This window comes from Schistocerca nitens, chromosome 1 (genome assembly GCF_023898315.1).
Source record: "Schistocerca nitens isolate TAMUIC-IGC-003100 chromosome 1, iqSchNite1.1, whole genome shotgun sequence".
Lineage (NCBI taxonomy): Eukaryota > Metazoa > Arthropoda > Insecta > Orthoptera > Acrididae > Schistocerca > Schistocerca nitens.
In genome coordinates, this window is record NC_064614.1 from 1,176,684,547 (window position 1) to 1,176,707,477 (window position 22,931).

At 43.2% G+C, this 22,931-nt stretch overlaps 1 protein-coding gene across 2 annotated transcripts in view; it reads left to right on the forward strand.

The window, feature by feature from the left end:
- LOC126200277 (transmembrane protein 120 homolog) overlaps window positions 1-22,931 on the forward strand; it is a 75,518-nt gene that overhangs the window by 23,211 nt on the left and 29,376 nt on the right. For both annotated transcript variants that reach the window (XM_049936695.1, XM_049936696.1), the window contains 3 exons: window positions 2,117-2,293; window positions 4,402-4,494; window positions 14,213-14,430. In XM_049936695.1, coding sequence (XP_049792652.1) covers window positions 2,117-2,293; window positions 4,402-4,494; window positions 14,213-14,430 — 488 coding nt within the window. The remainder of the gene's footprint in view (window positions 1-2,116; window positions 2,294-4,401; window positions 4,495-14,212; window positions 14,431-22,931) is intronic.

A 22,931-nucleotide genomic window follows, 5' to 3' on the forward strand; every position in this document is an offset into this window, starting at 1 on the left:
ACGATTCCAGTACACGGCCTGGGCAAGCATGTGGCTCCTACATTGGTTTCTGGATGTAGCATGTGCCATAATTGAAGGGGTGATAGTTCTTGATGAAAACCTTCAGTTGTGCCAGTGCCAGCTCTTTCAGATATGTTGTCTGAGATATGGTGCCAACTCACAGCAGTGCACCACGACTCACGTATTCAGTGCTGCTGATGTGCCAAATTTGAGTCATGAATCGGGTGTTGAAATTAGGTGATTTTGTTGGGCTGGCTGATAATTGTCTGAGGTTACATGTTCCAGTTACATTGGGTTCATCATTTGTGGGGTTCAAATAAGTGTATGTACAGAGTTGAGCTTTAAACTGCAGTCTGGCCAGGTCACTGCCTAAGTGTAGATACTGGCAATCTTACTGCAGGTAGTTGGCCAAAGTACCTGGTGTTTTCTGATGTATGATCAGGGAGTATGGGGTGCTGGGACTGCAACCAGTAAAATTATGATGCACCACCTTCCATTCCTTCTTTGTTCACAGAATCATCTTTGCTGAAAAACAGCCAACTGTATTTTAGTTAGTGCATTGGAGGGTATCTGAGGTAGAGATACAGGTCTCCTCCGCCTTAAGTCCAGAACTGCATAATGTGATATGAATATTGTTGAATATCTTTCATGTATTAAAACACATGTCTACAGTTGTACACTAATTTGGTAAACTGAAGGGGTTGGCAAGTAAAGTGCTAAACCACAACAGCATATTTAGTAGTTGTATGTTATGTGTATGGTTTAATTCAAAGGAAAGAACATAATACAAGAATATAAAATAATTTGAAAAGCAGACAGCACTTTCCAGCTATGCATATAGAACTGCTTGTTATCAGCATGTGATGAATTCGAAAATGCAAAGATACTATGATCAGACTAATCTTCATGAAATTGGGGGTTAGCACCTCCTTCTGCTAACCGCTTCAGTTCGTGTTATTACCATGGAAGATTTAATGTATACTTTAAAATTTGCTTTCTGTGGATGCTATTTGCTTGTAAATATTTTATGACGGCTACATATGCACCAGAATCAGTTCTACCATTGACATTGTTCCTTGCCTTTATTACATGACAGTGTTCCTCACCTCTGTTTTGTGACATTGTTCCAACTCGGAAAAGGTAAAACAATAAAAGTTAACAGATGTATGTATGTATGTATGTATGTATGTATGTATGTATGTATGTTTCATTGGTAAGGACAATGGAAAACTGTGCAGTTGAGGGCCTTAAACCATCTCCCCCCCCCCCCCCCCCCCCACACACACACACACTGAACTTTCAGTGTAACCAAAAACATTAAAGTTCACATCACAAAGAGACGTGACATGTGATACACAAATTGGAAAGACCATTTTCTTATATCCAGTCATTCACTGTGAAATGAGATGCTAATTAAATGTTGGTGAAAATGGTTGCAATAGCTTGACTATTCTGTTTGACAACATTCTTCTGGTTTTGAGGGATTGGTATCTGTTCAATCTTGTTGATTGATTACCTTTCCATTACAAGCAGCTTTGTTTACATATGTGTAACCCACTTGCACTATCCAGTACTGTATCCAGTTAATTGTGCACCAACAATAAGCATTCATTAGAAATTAGGATTTTTCACTATTTTCATCACAGTCTGACAAAGTACTCGAGAGTATTAATAATTTCCTTGTTTTGTGGCATCCAGATGGATTTCCATTGCATTTCTGTCAAAATTCTGAGTGGGGTATTGTCCTGAACTTGATTGGACACAATTTTCTCACACTCCCAGTGTAAGATTAAAATTTTTTACTATTTGTGGCGCAAGTGTTCAGCTTAAATCAGTGTATCACTTCACAAACATGCTATGTTACATAACAAATATGGTTACATTATTTTTAACATGATTGCTCTCTAAAATTAAGTTGTTAAATACTTGAATTGTCTTTTGAGTTTGTGTTGTTGTGGTAATTATAAGTCTACTCGTCATGTTTCTGTAACAGAAATCTGTATTTTTTTTTAATGAGTCTGTGTACTACTGTACCTTCAATGAGTAATTTAATTATAATATACTACATTTATTATGGGATGTTAAAAATTCTTTTCTTAATAACCTTACTTTTCAGATTAAGAAAAAGAGCTGAGGAGAAAGATGTGAAGACTGTTTCGGACCTGGATAAAGACTTGCAGCGGAGAGAGGTTAATTTAAATGAAATAGAGCAATGTTTACCAAAGCCAAATGGTCTCTATTTGAGAATTATTGTGGGAAGTGTGAATGTTTCCATTCTCAACAAAAATGACAAGTATGACAAAATTTCATCGTAATAAATTTTACAGATCTGTTATTAACTAAATGTAATATATCTAAAAAGAAAGATGATGAGACTTACCAAACAAAAGCGCTGGCAGGTCGATAGACACACAAAAAAACACAAATATACACACAAAATTCTAGCTTTCGCAACCAACGGTTGCTTCGTCAGGAAAGAGGGAAGGAGAGGGAAAGATGAAAGGATGTGGGTTTTAAGGGAGAGGGTAAGGAGTCATTCCAATCCCGGGAGCGGAAAGACTTACCTTAGGGGGAAAAAAGGACAGGTATACACTCGCACACACACACATATCCATCCACACATACAGACACATACAGACACAAGCAGACATATATGTCTGCTTGTGTCTGTATGTGTGGATGGATATGTGTGTGTGTGTGCGAGTGTATACCTGTCCTTTTTTCCCCCTAAGGTAAGTCTTTCCGCTCCCGGGATTGGAATGACTCCTTACCCTCTCCCTTAAAACCCACATCCTTTCATCTTTCCCTCTCCTTCCCTCTTTCCTGACGAAGCAACCGTTGGTTGCGAAAGCTAGAATTTTGTGTGTATATTTGTGTTTTTTTGTGTGTCTATCGACCTGCCAGCGCTTTTGTTTGGTAAGTCTCATCATCTTTCTTTTTAGATATATTTTTTCCACGTGGAATGTTTCCCTCTGTTATATTCATAACTAAATGTAATAGTATTTAGCAGCACTTCTTGTTAGTAAATAATTTTTCGTTACTATGAAATGATATGCAACTGTAGAACAGGATCAATATCAGGTGCATCATTGTTCTTATTGCTGAGAGTCAGTTAAGGGAAAGGTAATTAAGCAATCATTACTTGTGAAGTGGTGTGCCTTGATATCGAATTTCTAGGATTTTAATCTAGGGAGGCAGGTTTATATCCTGACTAAAACTTTTCAGATTTGAAATTGCAATGGTTTCCCCATCCTCCATATTGGTACAAGGATATGTGAGTAGCCTTTCCCATAAAGCATGCTTTTTTTGTATAGTTCTTTTACAACCTGATTTTGAGATTGGATGTTACACTGTGGCCAAAATTTTGTAAAATGCTTTGACATCTTGTTTCAAGAGATTCTGGTGCTCCCATGTCTGGCCCATAACCAGTTAACTGTTTTGGATCCAAAATAATGTCTAAACAAATGTAGATTTGCACCTCCCAATGTAGGGTAGATGTTCAGTTTCATAACAATTAATGGTTTGTTACTGAAGCTCTTGGATATAGCATTGGGTGGTTTTACTGAAACCTCAATAATTCTGAGGTGCACCTGCTTGTCATCATCAGATGATAGTCTGTTAAAGTGGTTAAATGAAGCAATGCCATACTTTTTTGTAATCATTATAGGGGATGTAACAAGGATGCATTGTTTCTCATTAAGAAAAGATGCACTGTATCCATTGTTGGAGAAATACAGAAACAGTTACATTCATAAAGAAAATTCTTTGGTAACGGCCTTTTGGGAGCTTCTGCCTAATTATGTCACAAAGGGAGTGACAATCTACGCAACCAGCCATTACAACACAGTAAAAGAAATGTAGCAGGCAATTTACCAAAAAGACTAAGAATTGCTTCCTTCTGCTGGTATCAGATATTTGCATTACAGTGGCCTAACACTAATTCAACTGTACATTGTAGCATGGCTGCTGCAGGAGGTACTGAACCATTCTTGCTACTGTTCATTAGTTAAGTCCTGACAGTAATCATGTTGTGAGGGAACACTGATTTACAAGAAGTCATTTTGTATTTGTTGAGCAAAAATCGTCATGTTTGGCTGCAGGTCACTCATTAGTAATGTCACAGCAATTGAATTTCTGATTGTTTGTTGCTATCATTTAATCCAGGCCTTGGAATGAAAGTTCACTGCATTTACCGATGTATATCTTTCTTATTCTTCCTTATTTTCTGTATTAGCTAACTCTTTTTAAATGCAGAAATTGTGTGTTTTTATTTGCCACATCATTAGCTGTTTTGGCTGCTGGTAAGGTGATATTTCCCTTTTTTAATGGTTATTGTTAATATTAACTGCTGACTTTAAATCTGGGATTTTTTAAATTTATTACTATGTTGTTCTTTTTCAGGTTTAGATACAAAGATGAATATGAAAAATTCAAACTGGTGTTAAGTATTATTGGATTTGTTCTCGCTGTTCTGAACCTGCTAGTTAATTTCCGGTGAGTACTGAGTTTCATTTTCAGTTTGTGTAGAAGTAAGAAGTGACAGGCAGAAGTGCCAAAATCGAAGATAAGGTTATTGCATTGTGTGCATTTTATCATGTCTGTAGTTCGATGCAGTTATCCTTCAAACATGCATGCGTATCTGAAGGAACAGACACTGCTGACACTCTAGAGCCATATTAAAAACATGAAATGTATTCACAATTTGCAAATGTGGTTATGCACTAGCTATACCATTTACTAGAAACGCATGAAAATTTTTGCTCGAACCCGTATTTCCTGCTTCTCACGAGCAGTCATCTTAACTACTTCAGCTATCCGAGCATGCCTCCAGAACCGATCTGTGCTGCAGGGATACTACGACATAATGGAGTTTGGATCAGTCCTGGAGGCATGCTCAGATAACTGAAGTAATTAAGGAAACTGCTTGCAGTAAACTGGAAATCCAGGTGCACATTTTTGTGTGTTTCTGTTAAATGGTACAGCTGGATATAATTGTATCCAAAAATTGTGAATATGTTTCATGTATCAAAGGTAGGGGACAAGAATGAGAAAACAATTATAGTCAAAAATGGTATAAAGAGCAAGAAACCAAACAGAGAAAGGGAGGATGATTTCAGAATTGAGGGGAAGGGCTGAGAAAAGTAGAAAACAATTGAAAGGGATCTGTTTAATTGTGCCCAAGCGGTTGGTCGGAACCTGGCACTTGGGATTGGTTTGGGCTTCCCATATTGAAGATGTAAGTTACTGGAGACTGGAAGAAGCATCAAAGTTAGTGAGTACTGTTGTTAGTGAGCAAATTACAAAGAACCCTTTCCAGCATGGATCAGTCTCAATTTATCAACCAAGATGAGGCAATGTGGCTACAAAACTGCACACTTACACCTGGTCAGATTTCCTTCTGACAAACCTGATTCAATGTGATTTTGTATGTCATTTAACACAGGTGGTAGATTAATTTCTTCTATAAAGACATAACTGATTTCCTTCTTTCTCTCCTTTTGCTACTGAAATACTGCTCTCTATTTAACATTGTTAGTTTTGCTCAGGCATTGAATTAAAGCTTTCCATATTGTTTAACTGTATGCCAAGGAAATAGTTTGAGAAGGGATTAAGGGTTTGGCCAAGATTGGAAGGCCCCCCAGGGGGTCCACATCTCTTTTGTGGATACGTGCGTGGCGAGCACGGGGCCCCGAGCCATTGCAGCCTTCTTTCTCTCCCGGGCTGCATTTCCTTTTCCTTCCCCTCCTTTCCCCTCCATGCTCCTTTCCCCTCGCCCTCTCCTCTCCCACTATTGGTGTCCTTGCTTATGTTGGCCCCGCTATCCTCCTGGTTCTGTTGGTTTTACTCTCTGGCTTTGTTGCGTCCTTATCTCCTCTTTTTGGCATTCCTTGGTCCCCCTCTGGGGTTTGACCTCCATTCCAAAATTTCTCTTCCGTAGTGTGAGCCATTTGGGGAAGAGCACCTTACCTAGTGTCTCCGACGTGCGCCCTCCTAGTACATTCCACCTTTTCTTTCACGTCGTGGTCTGATGCTAGGGTGCATAGCCAGCACGGTAGCCAGCCCGTGTGGTGGGGTCGCTATGTACCCTTTTGGTTGAGCCCCCTGAACACACAGGGATCACACTTCTGATACCTGAGCTGTGACCTCCTCATGCATGCCTTGGAGTGGTTGCTCGTCATCCTGGAGCATCGGAACTCCCGGCAATGGCCGCCGTGCCAGACGGCCCTTGCTGTGGCTGGGTGGCGCCCGTGAGGTGAGCCCCTGATCGGAGTGGGTGGTATCAGGGCGGACGCTATGCAGATGAAACGCATAAGGGTCCAAAACTCTGGCCGTTCTGCGGCCGTCTCTCTGCGTGGTACTGATTCCTCAAGTGCTGCTTCTCTTGCCCCTTCGGCCTTCCCTTCCATGGCTACCCCCTGGGAAGAGGGTCAGGCCCGTCGTCTAGGGGCAAAACCTTTCCCCCGTTATCTAGTTTGCACCAGGACTGATGGAGATACTTTCACCAGTGTCAAGCCTTTATTCTTTGTGGAACACATTGAAGACAAGTTTGGCGAAGTGGACTCCCTGAGCAAGATGCGATCGGGTTCGTTGCTGATTAAAACTACTTCAGCTGCCCAATCTGCGGCCCTTCGTGCCTGTACCCATCTTGGCACAATTCCTGTGTCTATTACCCCTCACCAGTCTCTAAATATGGTCCAAGGTGTGATTTTCCACAGGGACCTCATCCTTCAAACTGATGAGGAACTTCGGGACAATCTCGCACGGCGGGGTGTTCACTTTGTTCGGCGTGTTCAGAAGGGTCCTAAAGATAACCGTATTGATACTGGTGCCTTTATCCTGGCCTTTGAAGGGGATACCCTTCCTGAGAAAGTTAAGATTATGGTCTATCGCTGTGATGTGAAGCCGTACATCCCACCTCCTATGCGGTGTTTTAAGTGCTTGCGTTTTGGCCACATGTCTTCTCGCTGTTCCCAGGACCCTCTCTGTGGTGACTGTGGACGTCCACTCCATGAGGGGAGTCCCTGTGTTCCCCCTCCTGTATGTGTAAATTGTCGTGGTAGTCATTCTCCACGTTCACCAGATTGCCCAGTTTATAAGAAAGAAAAAAAGATCCAAGAGTATAAGTCCCTCGATCGTTTAAGCTACACAGAGGCCCGTAAGAAATATGCACGACTGCACCCTGTGTCTATGACATCAAGTTACGCCTTGGTTACATCTTCCCCCCTTCCCCCCCCTTCCTTACCCCCATCCCGGACCCCACTCCTCCCCCCCTCCCCTGCGGCTCCCACACCTTCTCCTCTGGGTGCTGCTCCCCCTCCCCAGCCGGAGAAGTGTCCCACTCCTTCGGCGTCTGCCGGTCAAGGGCGCCTCTCCCGGGATGCCCCTTCCCGGCACCTTCCAGGTCAAAGGTCTGCTGCCGCGCGGCGACCGTGAGAGCCGCGGTCTGTCGGCCCCCAGGTCGCCCGGTCTCTTTCTGTTCCTGATCTTGCTGCAGCTGGCTCCTTTATGCCACACAGCCCTCCTCGATCTCAGCCTGAAAAGAAGAAGAAACATAAGTCCCGGGACAAAGAGCCTCTGGTGTCACCGGAGGTCCCTTCCCCGACTTCACAACTGGATTCTGACCTGTCGTTTATGGATGTCGCCCCCTCCTTGTCTGTGACGGGTGGGGACCCGGCAGTATGACTGGATTTAGCGTGTTCAGCCCTCATTTAAACCATCGTTCTGTGGTTCTCCAATGGAATTGTAATGGCTACTATCGACACCTTCCGGAATTGAAATCCCTTCTTTCGTCCTACTCTGCAGCTTGTGTGGTTCTCCAGGAATCACATTTTACTGATGCTCACTCACCGACCCTCCGTGGGTTCCGTGTTTTCTGTCGCAATCGGGTCGGACCCTTGCGGGCTTCTGGTGGCGTTTGTACGTTGGTCCGTACCGACATTGCTTGCACGTGGATTCCTCTCCAAACTACATTGGAAGCGGTTGCTGTTAGGGTCCACTTAGACTCTGCAGTCACCGTTTGCAATCTTTATCTCCCTCCTGACAGGGCTCTTACACCTGCTGCCTTAACCACCCTTCTTCAGCAACTTCCTCCTCCCTTCCTCCTCCTTGGGGATTTTAATGCTCATCATCCTTTGTGGGGCAGTGCCTTTCCATCTAGACGAGGTCTTCTTATAGACCAATTTATTGCAGACCACGACCTGTGCCTTCTTAATGATGGCTCCCCTACTCATTTCAGTGCTGGTCATGGTACCTTTTCTGCCATTGATCTTTCTCTTTCTTCTCCCTCTCTCCTCCCTTCATTACACTGGTCGCCACACGACGACCTTTGTGATAGTGACCATTTCCCGTTGATTCTCACGCTCCCTTCGCGCTCCCCGATGGACAGGTTACCTCGTTGGTCTTTCCACCGCGCCGATTGGCCTCTATACACTGCACAGGTCGAGTTTTCTCCCTCTTTGTCGGGTTGTATTGATGACGTCCTACGTGACGTGTCTGACGCGATTGTTCGCGCTGCTAACGTTGCTGTCCCGCGCTCATCTGGACTATTTCGTCACCGGCAAGTCCCGTGGTGGAGTCCGGCCATTGCCATTGCCATCTGTGATCGCCGTCGAGCTTTGCAACACTTCAAGAGGCACCCATCCGTAGCCAGCCTTACTACTTTTAAACGCCTTCGCGCTAAAGCCCGTTATTTAATCAAACAGAGCAAGCGGATATGTTGGGAACGATTCGTTTCTTCCCTTGGTTCCACTGTCCCTCTGTCGCGGGTATGGGCTACACTTCGTTCTCTCCAAGGTTGCCATCGGCAGTCCACCCTACCAGGCCTTCACCTCCCAGATGGCATTTGTACGGACCCATTAGTTATCGCCGAACATCTTGCGACCCATTTTGCAGTGGCATCGGCGTCAGCCTCCTATCCCGCTGCTTTCCTTCATCACAAACAGCAGGCTGAAGCTCTCACCTTATGTTTCACCACTTGTGAGTCAGAATCTTATAACGCACCTTTTACTGAATGGGAATTTCTTTCTGCTCTATCTTCTTCTCATGATACGGCCCCTGGCCCAGATTCCATTCATAACCAACTGCTTCAACATCTCAGTGCTCCACAACGGCAACATCTTCTTCGGGTGTTTAACCGTATCTGGCTCCAGGGTGACTTCCCTTCTCAGTGGAGGGATAGCATTGTGGTTCCTGTCCTTAAGCCTGGTAAGAACCCCCTATCTGTTGACAGCTATCGGCCAATTAGTTTGACCAATGTTGTTTGTAAGTTACTTGAACGGATGGTAGCCCGTCGGCTCACTTGGGTCCTCGAATCTCGGGATCTATTGTCCCCTTACCAGTGTGGCTTTCGAGAGGGACGATCTCCAATCGATCATTTACTTCGCTTGGAATCCGCAGTTCGGCAGGCTTTTTCCCAGCGCCGCCATTTGGTTGCAGTGTTTTTTGACCTTCGCAAGGCCTATGACACGGCCTGGCGCTATCACATCTTACTAACCCTTCATCAGTGGGGTCTTCGGGGCCCACTCCCGAATTTTATCCGCCAGTTCCTGATCCATCGGTCATTCAGAGTTAGAGTTGGTACTGCTTTTAGTTCTCCACGGACCCAGGAGACGGGCATCCCACAGGGTTCTGTCTTGAGCGTCCTTCTTTTCCTCATTGCTATCAATGGACTTGTGGCCTCTGTCGGTCCCTTGGTCGCCCCTGCCCTGTATGTGGATGATTTCTGCATTTGGGTTAGTTCCTCCTCGATGGCATCTGCAGAACGGCAGCTCCAGGTGGCTATACGGCGTGCCTCTGCATGGACCCTCTCACACGGGTTTCAATTCTCTCCTTTAAAATCGCGGGTGGTCCACTTCTGTCGCCGTACTACGGTCCACCCTGATCCAGAGCTCTATCTCGCTGCACAACGATTGCCTGTGGTTTCACAGTTTCGTTTCCTGGGTCTTCTTTTCGACAACAAGCTCACTTGGTTGCCCCATATCAGACTCCTGAAGGTAGGATGTTTACGTAAACTCAATGTCCTTCGCTTCCTTGCCCACTCCTCTTGGGGTGCGGACCGTTCTCTCCTCCTCCGTCTTTATCGTGCTCTAGTTCTGTCTCGTTTGGACTATGGTTGTCAAGTTTATGGTTCAGCTGCTCCTTCCACACTGCACGTACTGGATCCAGTCCACCATCGTGGTATCCGTTTGGCCACCGGTGCCTTCCCTACTAGCCCTGTTGATAGTCTCCTGGTTGAAGCTGGGATCCCACCCCTTTCTGTTCGGCGGTCCCAGCTTCTGGTGTCTTATGCCCTCACTATCCGTTCTTCTCCCTCTCATCCTTCCTATTCTATCCTGTTCCCAGACCATGGACGTCGCCCACCCGACTCCCGCCCTCGGGCGGGTTTACCGGTTGGGCTGCGCCTTGCGTCTCTTTACCGTGATTTTCAACTTCCTTCTTTGTCCTGTCTTCCTCGCTCCCTCCCCTCCACCCCTCCTTGGTTAGTTCCTCGGCCTCGAATTCGGATGGATCTCCGCTGCGGTCCGAAAGATTCCATCCCCCCGGTGGTGTTTCGTTCCTTTTTCCGCAAAATTTTATGGGAGTTTCGGGATGCTGTTGTTTTTTACACTGATGGCTCTAAATCTGCTGATCATGTTGGGTATGCCTTCACGTCCTCTGTTGGAACGGAAAATCATCTGCTGCCACCTACATGTGGGGTGTTTACTGCGGAATTGATGGCAATTTCCCGGGCCCTTACCTTTATTAAAGAATCCCAACACAACCGCGTTTTGTTATGTACGGACTCGATGAGTGGCCTTCTTGCTATTGACCGGTGTTTTTCGCGCCATCCCTTGGTCTCTGCCATCCATGACCATCTCGCTGATATTCACCGTGCTGCTTGTTCCATTGACTTCCTATGGGTCCCTGGCCATGTGGGTATCCCGGGAAATGAGCTCGCTGATCGTTTGGCTGGGGGAGCAGTTACTTACCCCCCGTTTCCTGTAACCCCTCCTGCAGCGGATTTACGGCTTCACATCAAATCCCACTTCGCGCAGTCATGGGCCAATTCTTGGGAGGCTACTCCACTGTCTAATAAACTTCGTGCAATTAAGGTGACACCAGGCCCATGGCGTTCTTCCTTTCGCCTCTCCCGAAAGGACTCGACCACACTGTGTCGTCTCCGCATTGGTCATACCAGGCTGACCCATGGTTTTCTTTTGCGTGATGAGCCACCCCCGCTATGTGGTTGTGGAGCCTTCCAGTCAGTGGCCCACATTTTGGTTGAATGCCCCCTTCTTTTGGCTCTGCGTACTAAGTACAGACTCCCCCACACTTTACCTTTGATGTTGGCTGACGATTCCCGGATGGTCTCTCTGGTTCTCGGTTTCCTCCGGGAGAGTGGTTTTTATTCTCAGTTTTAAGGTTTTTAATCTCTCTGGTGTTGGGGCAGGGCGGTGAGTGTTTGGGTGTCTCCCACTGTAGGCAGTGTTTAGAGATTCCCGATTCACCTCCCTGACCGGAATCCTCTTTTCTTTCCCTTTTACTCTTTTTACCCTTTTTTAAGGCTTGGTTAGTCTTTTTATTCCCATACGTATTTTCTGCATTATAGCAGTTGTACCTTTTAAGTCACAGGTGGTCTTGCCTATGCTGCTTCAGCATAGTGTTGGGTTCGTTCTCTTGCCGACTTCCCTCATTTGTTTTTACCAATGACAACGTGACTGCCCTTTACGTTTTTTCCCTTTTTCCGTTTTATTGTTCTGACTTTTCTGAGATGTCCCGTTAGCAGAATGGAGTATATTTGAAACAAGGGACTGATGACCTTGCTGTTTGGTCCCTTAAACCTCAAACAACCAACCAACAACCAACCAAGATTGGAAGGATGATCAGTGTGTGCCATGATTGATATTAAAATAACAGGCTAAATGGGTATGGGTAGAGACACACACACACACACACACACACACACACACACACACAATGTTTCAGGGTGAATTTTTAGCTCTTTTGTGTGATTTATTAAAATAAATTTGCATGTGTACTAGGTTAATATTGTTATTTTGATATGTCGAAAAATCTGACTTCATATATGTAAGTCAGATTCTTCGACATATCACAATAACAATATTAACCTAGTACACATGCAGATTTATTTTCTTATGTTTGCAATTTATCTATTTTTCATTCTAAGCGGAAAACATGGTAGCGGAAGTAACTCCTGCATTTGCCTCTTTTTTTCCTCTTCCTGATGGCTTTTCTCACCTGGCTTTCTCTGTTCTTTGTCTTCACTTTCCTTATCTGTGACTAAGATTGAAGCCTGCCTTTCAGTTTCTCAGATGTTCTGATCTCATCTTCCGTACCCTCTGTGCAGTTTGTTTTATTGATCCTGTGCAGTTTGTTAGGATGCATTTGATAACGTTTGAATAGTCTCATATCCTCCAGAACCCTTTCCTCACCTTTGCCACTTAAAAGTATCTTTTGTTCTAAAACTTAGTTTTTGTTAGCTTTTTTTGCATGTTGTCTCTGTTTGCTTACCACTGTTGCGTTTACACAGTTTGTAGCTTGATTTAATATAACTGGGAAATATGAGTTCCCAAGATACAACTTAATGTTATGTGAGACAGGGTAGTGGAAATGTAAAGTTACGGTACAGAAGTGGTTATATTATTGTTGAAGATTCCATTACCTTAACTTTTCTATTACGTATGTAACGCATATTTTTCCTTGCTCCACCTCCTACCCCCCTCCTTCCCAACTCCCTGCGCACACACGCTCAAGCACACACAACAAAACTATCAACTCATTGGCAGAAGAATCAGATCTTACTAATGTAACATCTCCCTGAAACTTGTTAACAGCTGAAAACTGCTGTGACTTCAATGAAAAAAATTCTGATTGTATGTCATCAAGGTCCAACCATTCCTGCCACAACCCACACAACTTGGCCAGATTGTGTGGGCTCTGTTCCTGGCATTCAAAAAATTTTTCCTGACTGTCAATTGGTTTCAACTCCGTGAACTTTGCAAGCCATTAAATGTCTGTGGTTCCCCATAAAGATTCTTCATGTCATTAAGTCATAATGGCATATATGATGATTGTAATATTGGGAAGTATGGCTATTAATGTTACACCATTTATGTAGATAATAAATACGAAACCAGGGTTCTTTTGTACCTCTATACTCATTCTGATTCAACATATGGGTAATCCCAATGAAAAGAATCATTTTCTTGTAATTAAAATATCTATAGAAGGCTTTCCAAAATGTATGATGAAGTTGTTATGCAAACATTCACATACAGGCATAAGTGTAACTTTCATGATCACATTGCAATTACCCAATCCTGTACGTACAAATGTTGATCTCTTTGCTTGCTGTAACTGGCAACTTATAGGCAAAAGTAAACGACAAACTCAAATACAATTTTGTTTCAAATATTACAGTGATAAAATTTCTTATGGAGTGTGGACTCTGAAACAAATTGGAAAGAACCAATGTAGATGTACTGCAGCAATTTAAACCAAGTAGGAAAAAAATTTTTCCTATAAACTGTGACAAGCTCTTCACTGGCCCCAAAATGACACTCTTGGTGTCAATTTTTTTCTGGGAATTTCTGAGAAACAAGGATGTTTGCCACTGTCAATATGAAGCATAGCATTTAGTGTTAAATTTGCAAATTTTGTGCTGCTTTTTCAATGTATGACTGTTAGTATACCTGGAAACAGTCGCTCTTATTGCTGCTCCATCAGAGCAGCTGTGAATGAAACAAGACTTTGTGCATTTTTGTGCAAGACATCTGGCACACTCCGAACACAATTATATAATCTGCATGCAGCTGCCACATACTCTACTTTATTCTATATCGTGCAGAAGCACATGAAATTAATGAGCTTCGAAATGCTAGGCGACATTTTAGAGGTTATGTATTTTAACGCCCCACCAATCCAGTTTTCCACACTTTGCCTCCATTCATCACATTGTTGTGCTCATCAGTTGAGAGAGAGAGAGAGAGAGAGAGAGAGAGAGAGAGAGGGGGGGGGGGGGGATATTGGTAACATTTAATCTTAAGTAATTCCTGGAAAATTTTAACTAATGAGTAAGTTCAACAGTTAGCCAATCTATTCATAGCACTTTATTTTATACATAAGAAAAGTGACAATTTTCCTATATTGCATTTGTAACTAGTATTTTTTTCTACAGACTGAGATCATTTACTTTAACATCATTCTTTTTCAGGGTTTTGGAGCTTTGTTTGCTTTTCCTATTGGTTTGGTACTACTGTACTCTGACTATAAGAGAAAGTATATTGAAAGTTAATGGATCCCGCATCAAAGGATGGTGGCGACTACACCACTTTATCTCAACAGTTGAAGCAGCTATTCTCTTGATTTGGCCTAACAACAGTGCTTGGTATCAGTTCCGAACGCAATTCATGTGGTTCAATGTATACATTAGTAAGAAACTTGCCCTTTATTATCCACCTACCTAAACATTTTAGTAACAATCTTACATTAAATTGAATATGTACTCTATTTCTAATGGGTTACTCATTTCCTTCTTTTATAATTATTGCATGTTTTATATATGTTTCAATACTAATGTTGCTTTTCCGTGTCATGTTAATAATGAGTGACGTCCTGCATAGCTTGTGCCTGCTTTTAAAACTGGGTATTGATGTATCACATGGTCAGAGAATTTTCAGAAATTTTTAACATTGCTGTGTTGTTTCATTTACTCGATTAAGTGTCTGAAGTTTGGTTTTTGGAGTAAAATTAGGTTATCCTGTTTAATTTTGAGGGCCATTGATATATTAAGCATGACTAGTAATGTATTTGTTAGGACACTCAAAATTTATTTTTGATATCTATATTTTTTGGAAACAAAAGAAAAATTCGGAGTAGGTATTAAAATTCATGGAGAAGAAGTAAAAACTTTGAGGTTCGCCGATGACATTGTAATTCTGTCAGAGACAGCAAAGGACTTGGAAGAGCAGTTGAACGGAATGGACAGTGTCTTGAAAGGAGGATATAAGATGAACATCAACAAAAGCTAAACGAGGATAATGGAATGTAGTCAAATTAAATCGGGTGATGCTGAGGGAATTAGATTAGGAAATGAGACGCTTAAAGTAGTAAAGGAGTTTTGCTATTTGGGTAGCAAAATAACTAATGATGGTCGAAGTAGAGAGGATATAAAATGTAGACTGGCAATGGGAAGGAAATCGTTTCTGAAAGTATTTGTATGGAGTGTAGCCATGTATGGAAGTGAAACATGGACGATAACCAGTTTGGACAAGAAGAGAATAGAAGCTTTCGAAATGTGGTGCTACAGAAGAATGCTGAAGATAAGGTGGGTGGATCACGTAACTAATGAGGAGGTATTGAATAGAATTGGGGAGAAGAGAAGTTTGTGGCACAACTTGACTAGAAGGAGGGATCGGTTGGTAGGACATGTTTTGAGGCATCAAGGGATCACAAATTTAGCATTGGAGGGCAGCGTGGAGGGTAAAAATCATAGAGGGAGACCAAGAGATGAATACACTAAGCAGATTCAGAAGGATGTAGGTTGCAGTAGGTACTGGGAGATGAAGAAGCTTGCACAGGATAGAGTAGCATGGAGAGCTGCATCAAACCAGTCTCAGGACTGAAGACCACAACAACAACAACAACAACATATTTTTTGGAACGGGTCTCACTCTTGAGATATTATAATCGGTAAAAAAAGTATCAGACAATGGAAACTATTTTCCATGGCAGATTGTCCACAAGATAAATTAAATCAAAATCAAGACTGGCAACTTGCAAATGTTTTTATATATGCATGAAAAGTAAGTCCCCTTTTTTATAGACTGGTTTATTCCAATTGTACACCTGGACCACTGTTAAGATACAACGTTGCTGCAGACCTTACATGGTGAGTTACCGTGATAGGTGTGTGAAAAATTGGATAAAAAATGTGAATTGCTAGTAGGAAACATGTCTGCTATAATTTTATACTACTGTTTTCTGAATTTCTCAATTTTGTAAAAGCCCATGAAAAAAGTTCTGGGTAGTATAAGCTAAATACCATTATGTAATTTGTGTAGAAATGAGTGTTCTTGATTTTATGCCCATTGCTCGGATAATCCCTGTTATGAAATTACAAAATTATTACAAACAACAGTGAATAGAAGAATTGATTCTGCAGTACAGTATCTGCTTAATGACTGCAGATAATATGAACATTTTGTTTTGTTCACTAAAAATATATTTTTGCTATTTCCAACATATATCCTAATCTCTAGTCTGTGCAAGCTTTCTCACACAGTCCTTCAATGTGGTAACTATGCATACAAGTGTTCAGAAAGCCACACCTTTAATGCAATTCCCCAGCTTTTTGATCGGTGATCTGTTGCAGTAACTTCAACAGTTCTTTTTCCAAGTTGATCTTGGTCTTCTTTTCGTCTTTTTGGGCCATTCAAGCTTTCAGCAACTGATGATTGTCTGTTAAGAAGCAGCATTACTTTCTCAACCATGAAGTGTGCTTCTCCACTTTAAGATATTCCTCAACATTCTTCCTTTACCTGTGCATTTACATCTACATCCATACTCTGCAAATCAGTATGAAGTACATGGTGGAGTGTACTTCCTGTCGAACAAGTTATCAGGGCTTCTTCTTGTTCCATTCATATATGGAGAGCACAAAGAATTGTTGCTTAAATGTCAGTTCATGCTGTAGCTGGTGTATTCTCATTCTTGTGAGCGCTATGGGAGTGATAAGTGGGGAACTGAAGTATACTCTGACTGATGACCACAGAAGTTAAGTCCCATAGTGCTCAGAGCCATTTGAAGTATACTCTTAGTTTCTTCACTTAGAGATTGGGTCCCAGGTTTGGTTCCCACTTGGGTTGTTGACTTCCTCTGCTCGTGTTTGTGTTGTCCTCATCATTTCATCATCATACGTGAAAGTGGCTAGATTGGACTGTGTATAGTTTGGGTCTTTGTAAGGGTGCTGATGACTGCACAGTTGAGTGCCCCACAAACCAATCATTTCACGGGATGGTTTGTGTCTGTCTTCAAGAATTTGTGAGGTCAGTTTTTCAGCATCTCACTGATGCTCTCTTATGGACCAAACAGACCTGTGACCATCTGTGCTGCCTGCCTTTCGTACATGTCAAATATACCCCACTAGTCCTATTTGATTTGTCTTCCACATGCTTGAGCAATATTTTGGGATATGTTGTGTAAGCAGTCTGCTTTGAAGACTGATAGCATTTCCCTGGTACTCTACCAATGCCTGGAAATCTGCCACCTGTGTTACCTGCAAAGGAGCCTACGTGATCCTTCCATTTCATATCCCAAGTATTTGTATGAGTTGACTATTCCAATAGTGAGTCATTGATGATGTAGTCATAGGATACTACATTTTTTCGTTTTGTACAGTGCACAGTTTTACATTTCTGAACATTTAAAGCAAGTTGCCAATCTTTGGACCACTTTGAAATCTTATCAAGAGCTGAATGAATGTTTGTGCAGCTTTTTTCAAACAGTACTGATTTATAGATGACTGCATCTTATGCGAAAAGTTCAAGGTTGCTCTTAATATTATCTGCAAAGTCATTAATATACAAAATGAACAGAAATGGTCCAAACAAACTTCCCCGGGGCACATCTGAAGTTATTTCTGCATCTGTTGATGACTCACTGTCCAAGATAACATTCTGCATCCTCCCTTAAAAAAAAAAACTTCAGTCAAGTTGCAAATTTTGCTAAATAGCCCATATGATTGTACTTTAGGTAAAGCAGTTTGTCAGATACAAAGTCTGCTGAACACACTTATTCTGTAGCATATAAGCATTGACTAGCATACTACTGATCTCTTTCGTATGCACTCGCAATTACACGACACTTACTAGACAACTGTATAGATAGAACCAAATAAAGTTTCTTTCTCTCAGCTGACTCTTATATTGTTATGTGTAATGTGTATGTTGTAGAGATCATCTATCTATCCAACAATTGACATGGCACCAGATCATAGCTTAGAGTTCTATGATACATTGCTTTATTTGTGCACGTATTATTTTACAAGCAGTATGTTACACACTCTTTTTTTCAAATTGGTCTTAGATATTGCACAGTGTTAGTAACTGAAAAGGTGATTCTTATTTGCAGCTAATGAAACTATATCGAAATCCCTGAAAGGGGCTTGATACAGCTCTGCGCCATTGTTTAGTAAACAAAATACCGACTTACCAAGTATCAAACCAGATTTGTGATAGGATACGAGTCATCCTTGCAAATAGAACTCAAAACACTGTCCCTAATGTAACAAAATCGAAAATATAATTTTGGAAGTACCGTAAGGGAGTGTTGTAGGAGTGTGTGTATTTACAATTTGTATTGATGATCTAGGGGATAATATCCTATGCTCCTTGAAGCTGTTTGTGAATGATGCTGTTGTCTGTAGGAAGGTTGCAGTCCCAGAAGACAATTGAAATGGAGAAGATCTGCAGAGGATTAACAGTTGTAGCAAGGATGGGCTGTTGACCCTGAACTGGAATAAATGTAACGTATTGCCCAGGAACGGGTGAAGAGATTCACTACTGGCAGCAAAGTACATTGTTGGTAACAGATCAATGGAGACAGTAACTACTGTAATATATGTAGGGGTAATCACCCAGAGTGACCTTAAGTGTAAAGACCACATAAAACAAATAGTAGGAGAAGCTACTGCCAGACTGAGATTCATTAGGACAATCTTAAGAAATTTGTCATCCATGAAGGAAGTGGCTTATGAAACACTTGTTAGACTGATTCTTGAATATTGTTCCTCAATCTGGGAATGTTACCAAGCAGGTTTTACAGAAGAGATGGAGAAGCTCCAACAAAGAATGGCGTGTCTTGTCACATTAAATGGGACCATTATGGAGGTGCTCAACAAATTCCAGTGACACACACTACAAAGAGGCATTATACATCATGGACAGGTTCACTGTTGAAGTTTAGAGAGTACATGTTCCAAGAAGTCGGACAACATAATACTTTCTCCTGCATATGTCTCGTGAAATGATCACATTGAGAAAATAAGAGAAATTTGCCACACAAGTGTTTCATCAACAGCCATTCTTCCCATTGCCATTCTTGAATGGAACAGGAAAGGGGGAACAAGCCTTAAGATCACTTGTAGATGGGTAGATGTCACTTTTAAAATCACTAGTCTTGATACAAATCAATACAAAAGGCATTTATTGGGTAATTTCTGCGTTTGAGCTGGAACTTGCATCCCTATTCATGTTTGTCACAAATATAAATTTTTAGGTCCAAAAAAACTTGCTACAGCAACACATGTTAATATATTTTATTCATTACACATTCAGGATTCTGTTTGTACCATCTGAATACACTGGGTTTTGATGTAGGCAAAAATGATTGAAATGTGAGAATTTTCTAAAATGAAGAGAGATATTGCATATAAGATTATCCCAACCAGAGCGAAAACGACTACATGCACCGTTAGTGTGATATTATAAAAGCAAATGCTAGACATACTGAGAGCAGTCACACTCATTTCACATTCAAACTGTGATACACTTGAGGATGTGGTCATAAGAAATACACACGTAGACTCTGGTACAGTATAACTGTCTGTGAAAAGAGGAGGGTTTCACAGCAATGATATTTGATATGTGCAGAATTCTTAACATATCTTTGTTACTGAGTGAGATGGTGCAGTGGGTAGCACACTGGACTCACATTTGGAAGGAAGACGGTTCAAACACGCGTCCGGCCATCCTGATTTATGTTTTCCGTGATTTCCCTGAATCACTTCAGGCAAGTGCTGGGATGTTTGCTTTGAAAGGGCACAATTGATTTCATTCCCCATCCTTCCCTCATCTGATGGGACTGATCACCATGCTGTTTGGTCCCCTCCTCAAAATCTACCAACCAATAGCTTTATTTTGCATTGATATCAGTTGCACTCCACTGCCCTTACAAAAAAAAAGGCAGAATTTTTATGTTTATAAGGATTGCTGTTATTTCAAACTTCATTATTTTGTGATCAGTGATCAGATTTCATTGCTGCAGTTGCAAAATTAAGTTCCTAATCAGTGAGATATATCTTGGGTTCGATTTTTAGCAAGATTATCAGCCAATATGAAATTAAACTGATAAACATTAGAGAGCTCCTAAAAAGTACAAACTCAAGGTTGGAGAACATGAGATACCTGTCTTGGCACGGTATGTTACATCTACATACATACCCCCCAGGGGGTCCACAACTCTTTTGTGGATACGTGCGTAGCGGGCACGGGACCCCGAGCTAATGTGGCCCTCCTTCCTTTCCGGGCTGCATCCTTCCCCGTCCCCCATCTTCGCCCCCCCCCCTCACCTCTGGCTCTTTCCTTCCCTTTCTCCCCCTCTGGGAGTATGGTTTGTGCCTACGTCCGGAGACGGACGCTCGAAACTGTTACAAATTCCTTGCTTTCTATACTTGCAAGTCTTCGTCCTTCCTCTGTCCTTCTCTTTTCCTTCCCTCTTCTCTTTGCCCTTTTCTCCGCTGCGGCGTTTGAGACCCCTCTTCTTTCCTTTCCCTTTCTCCTTTTTCCTCCCTGTGCGTGTCTGAAGGCCGACCCACGCACTTCCATGCGTAGCCGGTGACGGGGTAACGCGTAATTCCCCGCCCCAGGTAGACAGGTAGGACACGTACGTACCCCCTGGTAACGGCCAGGCCCAGGGAGGGGTGATTACCTGAGCTGATACCTTCCGAAAGTGCCGATTGGTCCCTCCGTCCGTTTGTCGGGAGGTGTGACCTGAGGTGTGAACAATCACCTAAGGCGGGAGTGCCCTCAGAGAGGGCCCCCACAAGGGAGGAGCGCGCCATCGGAGACGCCGGTAATCATGGGGGATTCTTCCGCAATGGTTTCCTCACCTTCCACTATGTCTGCTCACAAGCGTAAGTTCACTGAGTCTCAGCCACAGACAGTTCTTCCATCATTGCCACAGTTCCTTCTTGTTTCTCGGTCTGACGAAGGTCACGACTTCTCCACGGTCAACCCTTTCATTATTCAGAAAGGTGTCGACGCAATTGCAGGTCCTGTAAAGTCTTGTTCCAGATTACGGAATGGCACCCTGTTGTTAGAAACAGTCAGTGCCCTCCAGGCACAAAAATTGCTGCGTACCGCACTACTACACACCTTCCCTGTCCGGGTGGAACCGCACCATACTTTAAATTCCTCGCGTGAAGTCGTTTATACACGCTCCCTCGATGGATTGTTTGACGAAGAAATTCAACACTACCTGTCTGACCAGGGCGTAACGGCTGTTCATAGAGTTATGAAAAGGGTTGACACGAACATCATTCCAACCCGCACTGTCTTCTTGACATTTGACAAAGTTCAACTCCCATCGAAAATCAAAGCAGGCTATGAGATAATTTCCGTTCGCCCTTACGTCCCAAACCCTACGCATTGCTATCGGTGTCAGCGGTTCAATCACACCAGCCAGTCCTGTTCCAATCCGGCCAAATGTGTTACATGTGGCAAGGATGCTCATGAGGGTGCTTGTCCACCTCCATCCCCTCGCTGCATCAACTGTATGGGTGACCACGCTGCTTCCTCTCGAGATTGCCCCGTTTTTAGGGACGAAAAGCTCATCCAGGAAATTAGAGTGAAGGAAAAGGTGTTGACCTTTGCTGCTCGAAAATTATTCGCCAGTCGACAGCCCACCGTGCCTCAGACAGGAAAATACAGCACTGTCCTTGCTTCTCCTCGGCCAACAAAGGAGGCGGCCACGCAGACTTGCGACCTCTCCTTTAGTGCCACGGTCGTCAGATCGGCCAGCGCGAAGATCGCCCGTTCAACCTCACCACTTTCGCTTGCCCACTCTCTGGCTCACCCTTCGTCGGGTTCTGCTAAATCTCGAGCCCAAAAGTCAGACACCAAGACTTCGAAAAAAGAGCATAAGAAGGCTACAAAGAAACCCAGTTCATCTCCTTCTCCGCCAAGGCGTGTCCCATCTACAGCACCACCTGGCGGAAATCGCCCTCGGCCGTCTTCTGTGTCGCCGAGGCGCACTGCTGGCGGCCGATAAACCGGCCGATCGCTGGTGGCAGGAGCTGCTCCTGAACAACCTATGAATCAGGATCTTCTGCCTTCGGCTGAATGCCATTCCATGTTGTCGGTCACAAGCTCTGAGCAGTCGTTGAGTTGACAGCAACCTTGGTCACATTCCTCCATTTTCTGTTCACCCTATGTCCATTATCCACTGGAATATCCGCGGTATTCGAGCCAATCGGGATGAATTGTCGATCCTCTTACGTTCCTACTCGCCGGTCATCTTCTGTCGTCAGGAAACAAAGCTGCGTCCCCATGACCACTTTGTTCTCCCTCCTTTTCAGTCCGTCCGATATGATCTCCCCTCTGTTGCAGGCACTCCAGCACATGGAGGACTCATGCTTCTTCTCCATGAAACTCTCCATTATCACCCAATCCACTTAAACACTTCCTTCCAAGCTGTCGCCGTCAGTCTTTCCCTTTCCAGATACACGTTCTCTCTTTGTACTGTATACATTCCATCGTCCACACCAATGGCACGAGCTGATCTCCTTCATCTTCTTGGTCAGCTTCCACCCCCCTATTTGCTGGTTGGGGACTTCAATGCCCACCACCCGCTTTGGGGATCTCCACATCCTTGTCCACGTGGCTCACTATTGCTAGACGTCTTCCACCAAGCAGATCTAGTTTGCCTCAACACTTGGGTCCCTACATTTTTGTCTGCCTCCACGACAAATTTATCTCATTTGGACCTTGCGGTCGGTACTGTTCCGCTAGCTCGGCGCTTCGAATGGTTCGCCCTTGAAGATACACACTCGAGTGACCACTTTCCATGTGTCCTTAGACTGCAGCCTCAACTACCATATATGCGCCCGCGACGCTGGAAGTTTGCCGAAGCTGATTGGACACTTTTTTCGTCTC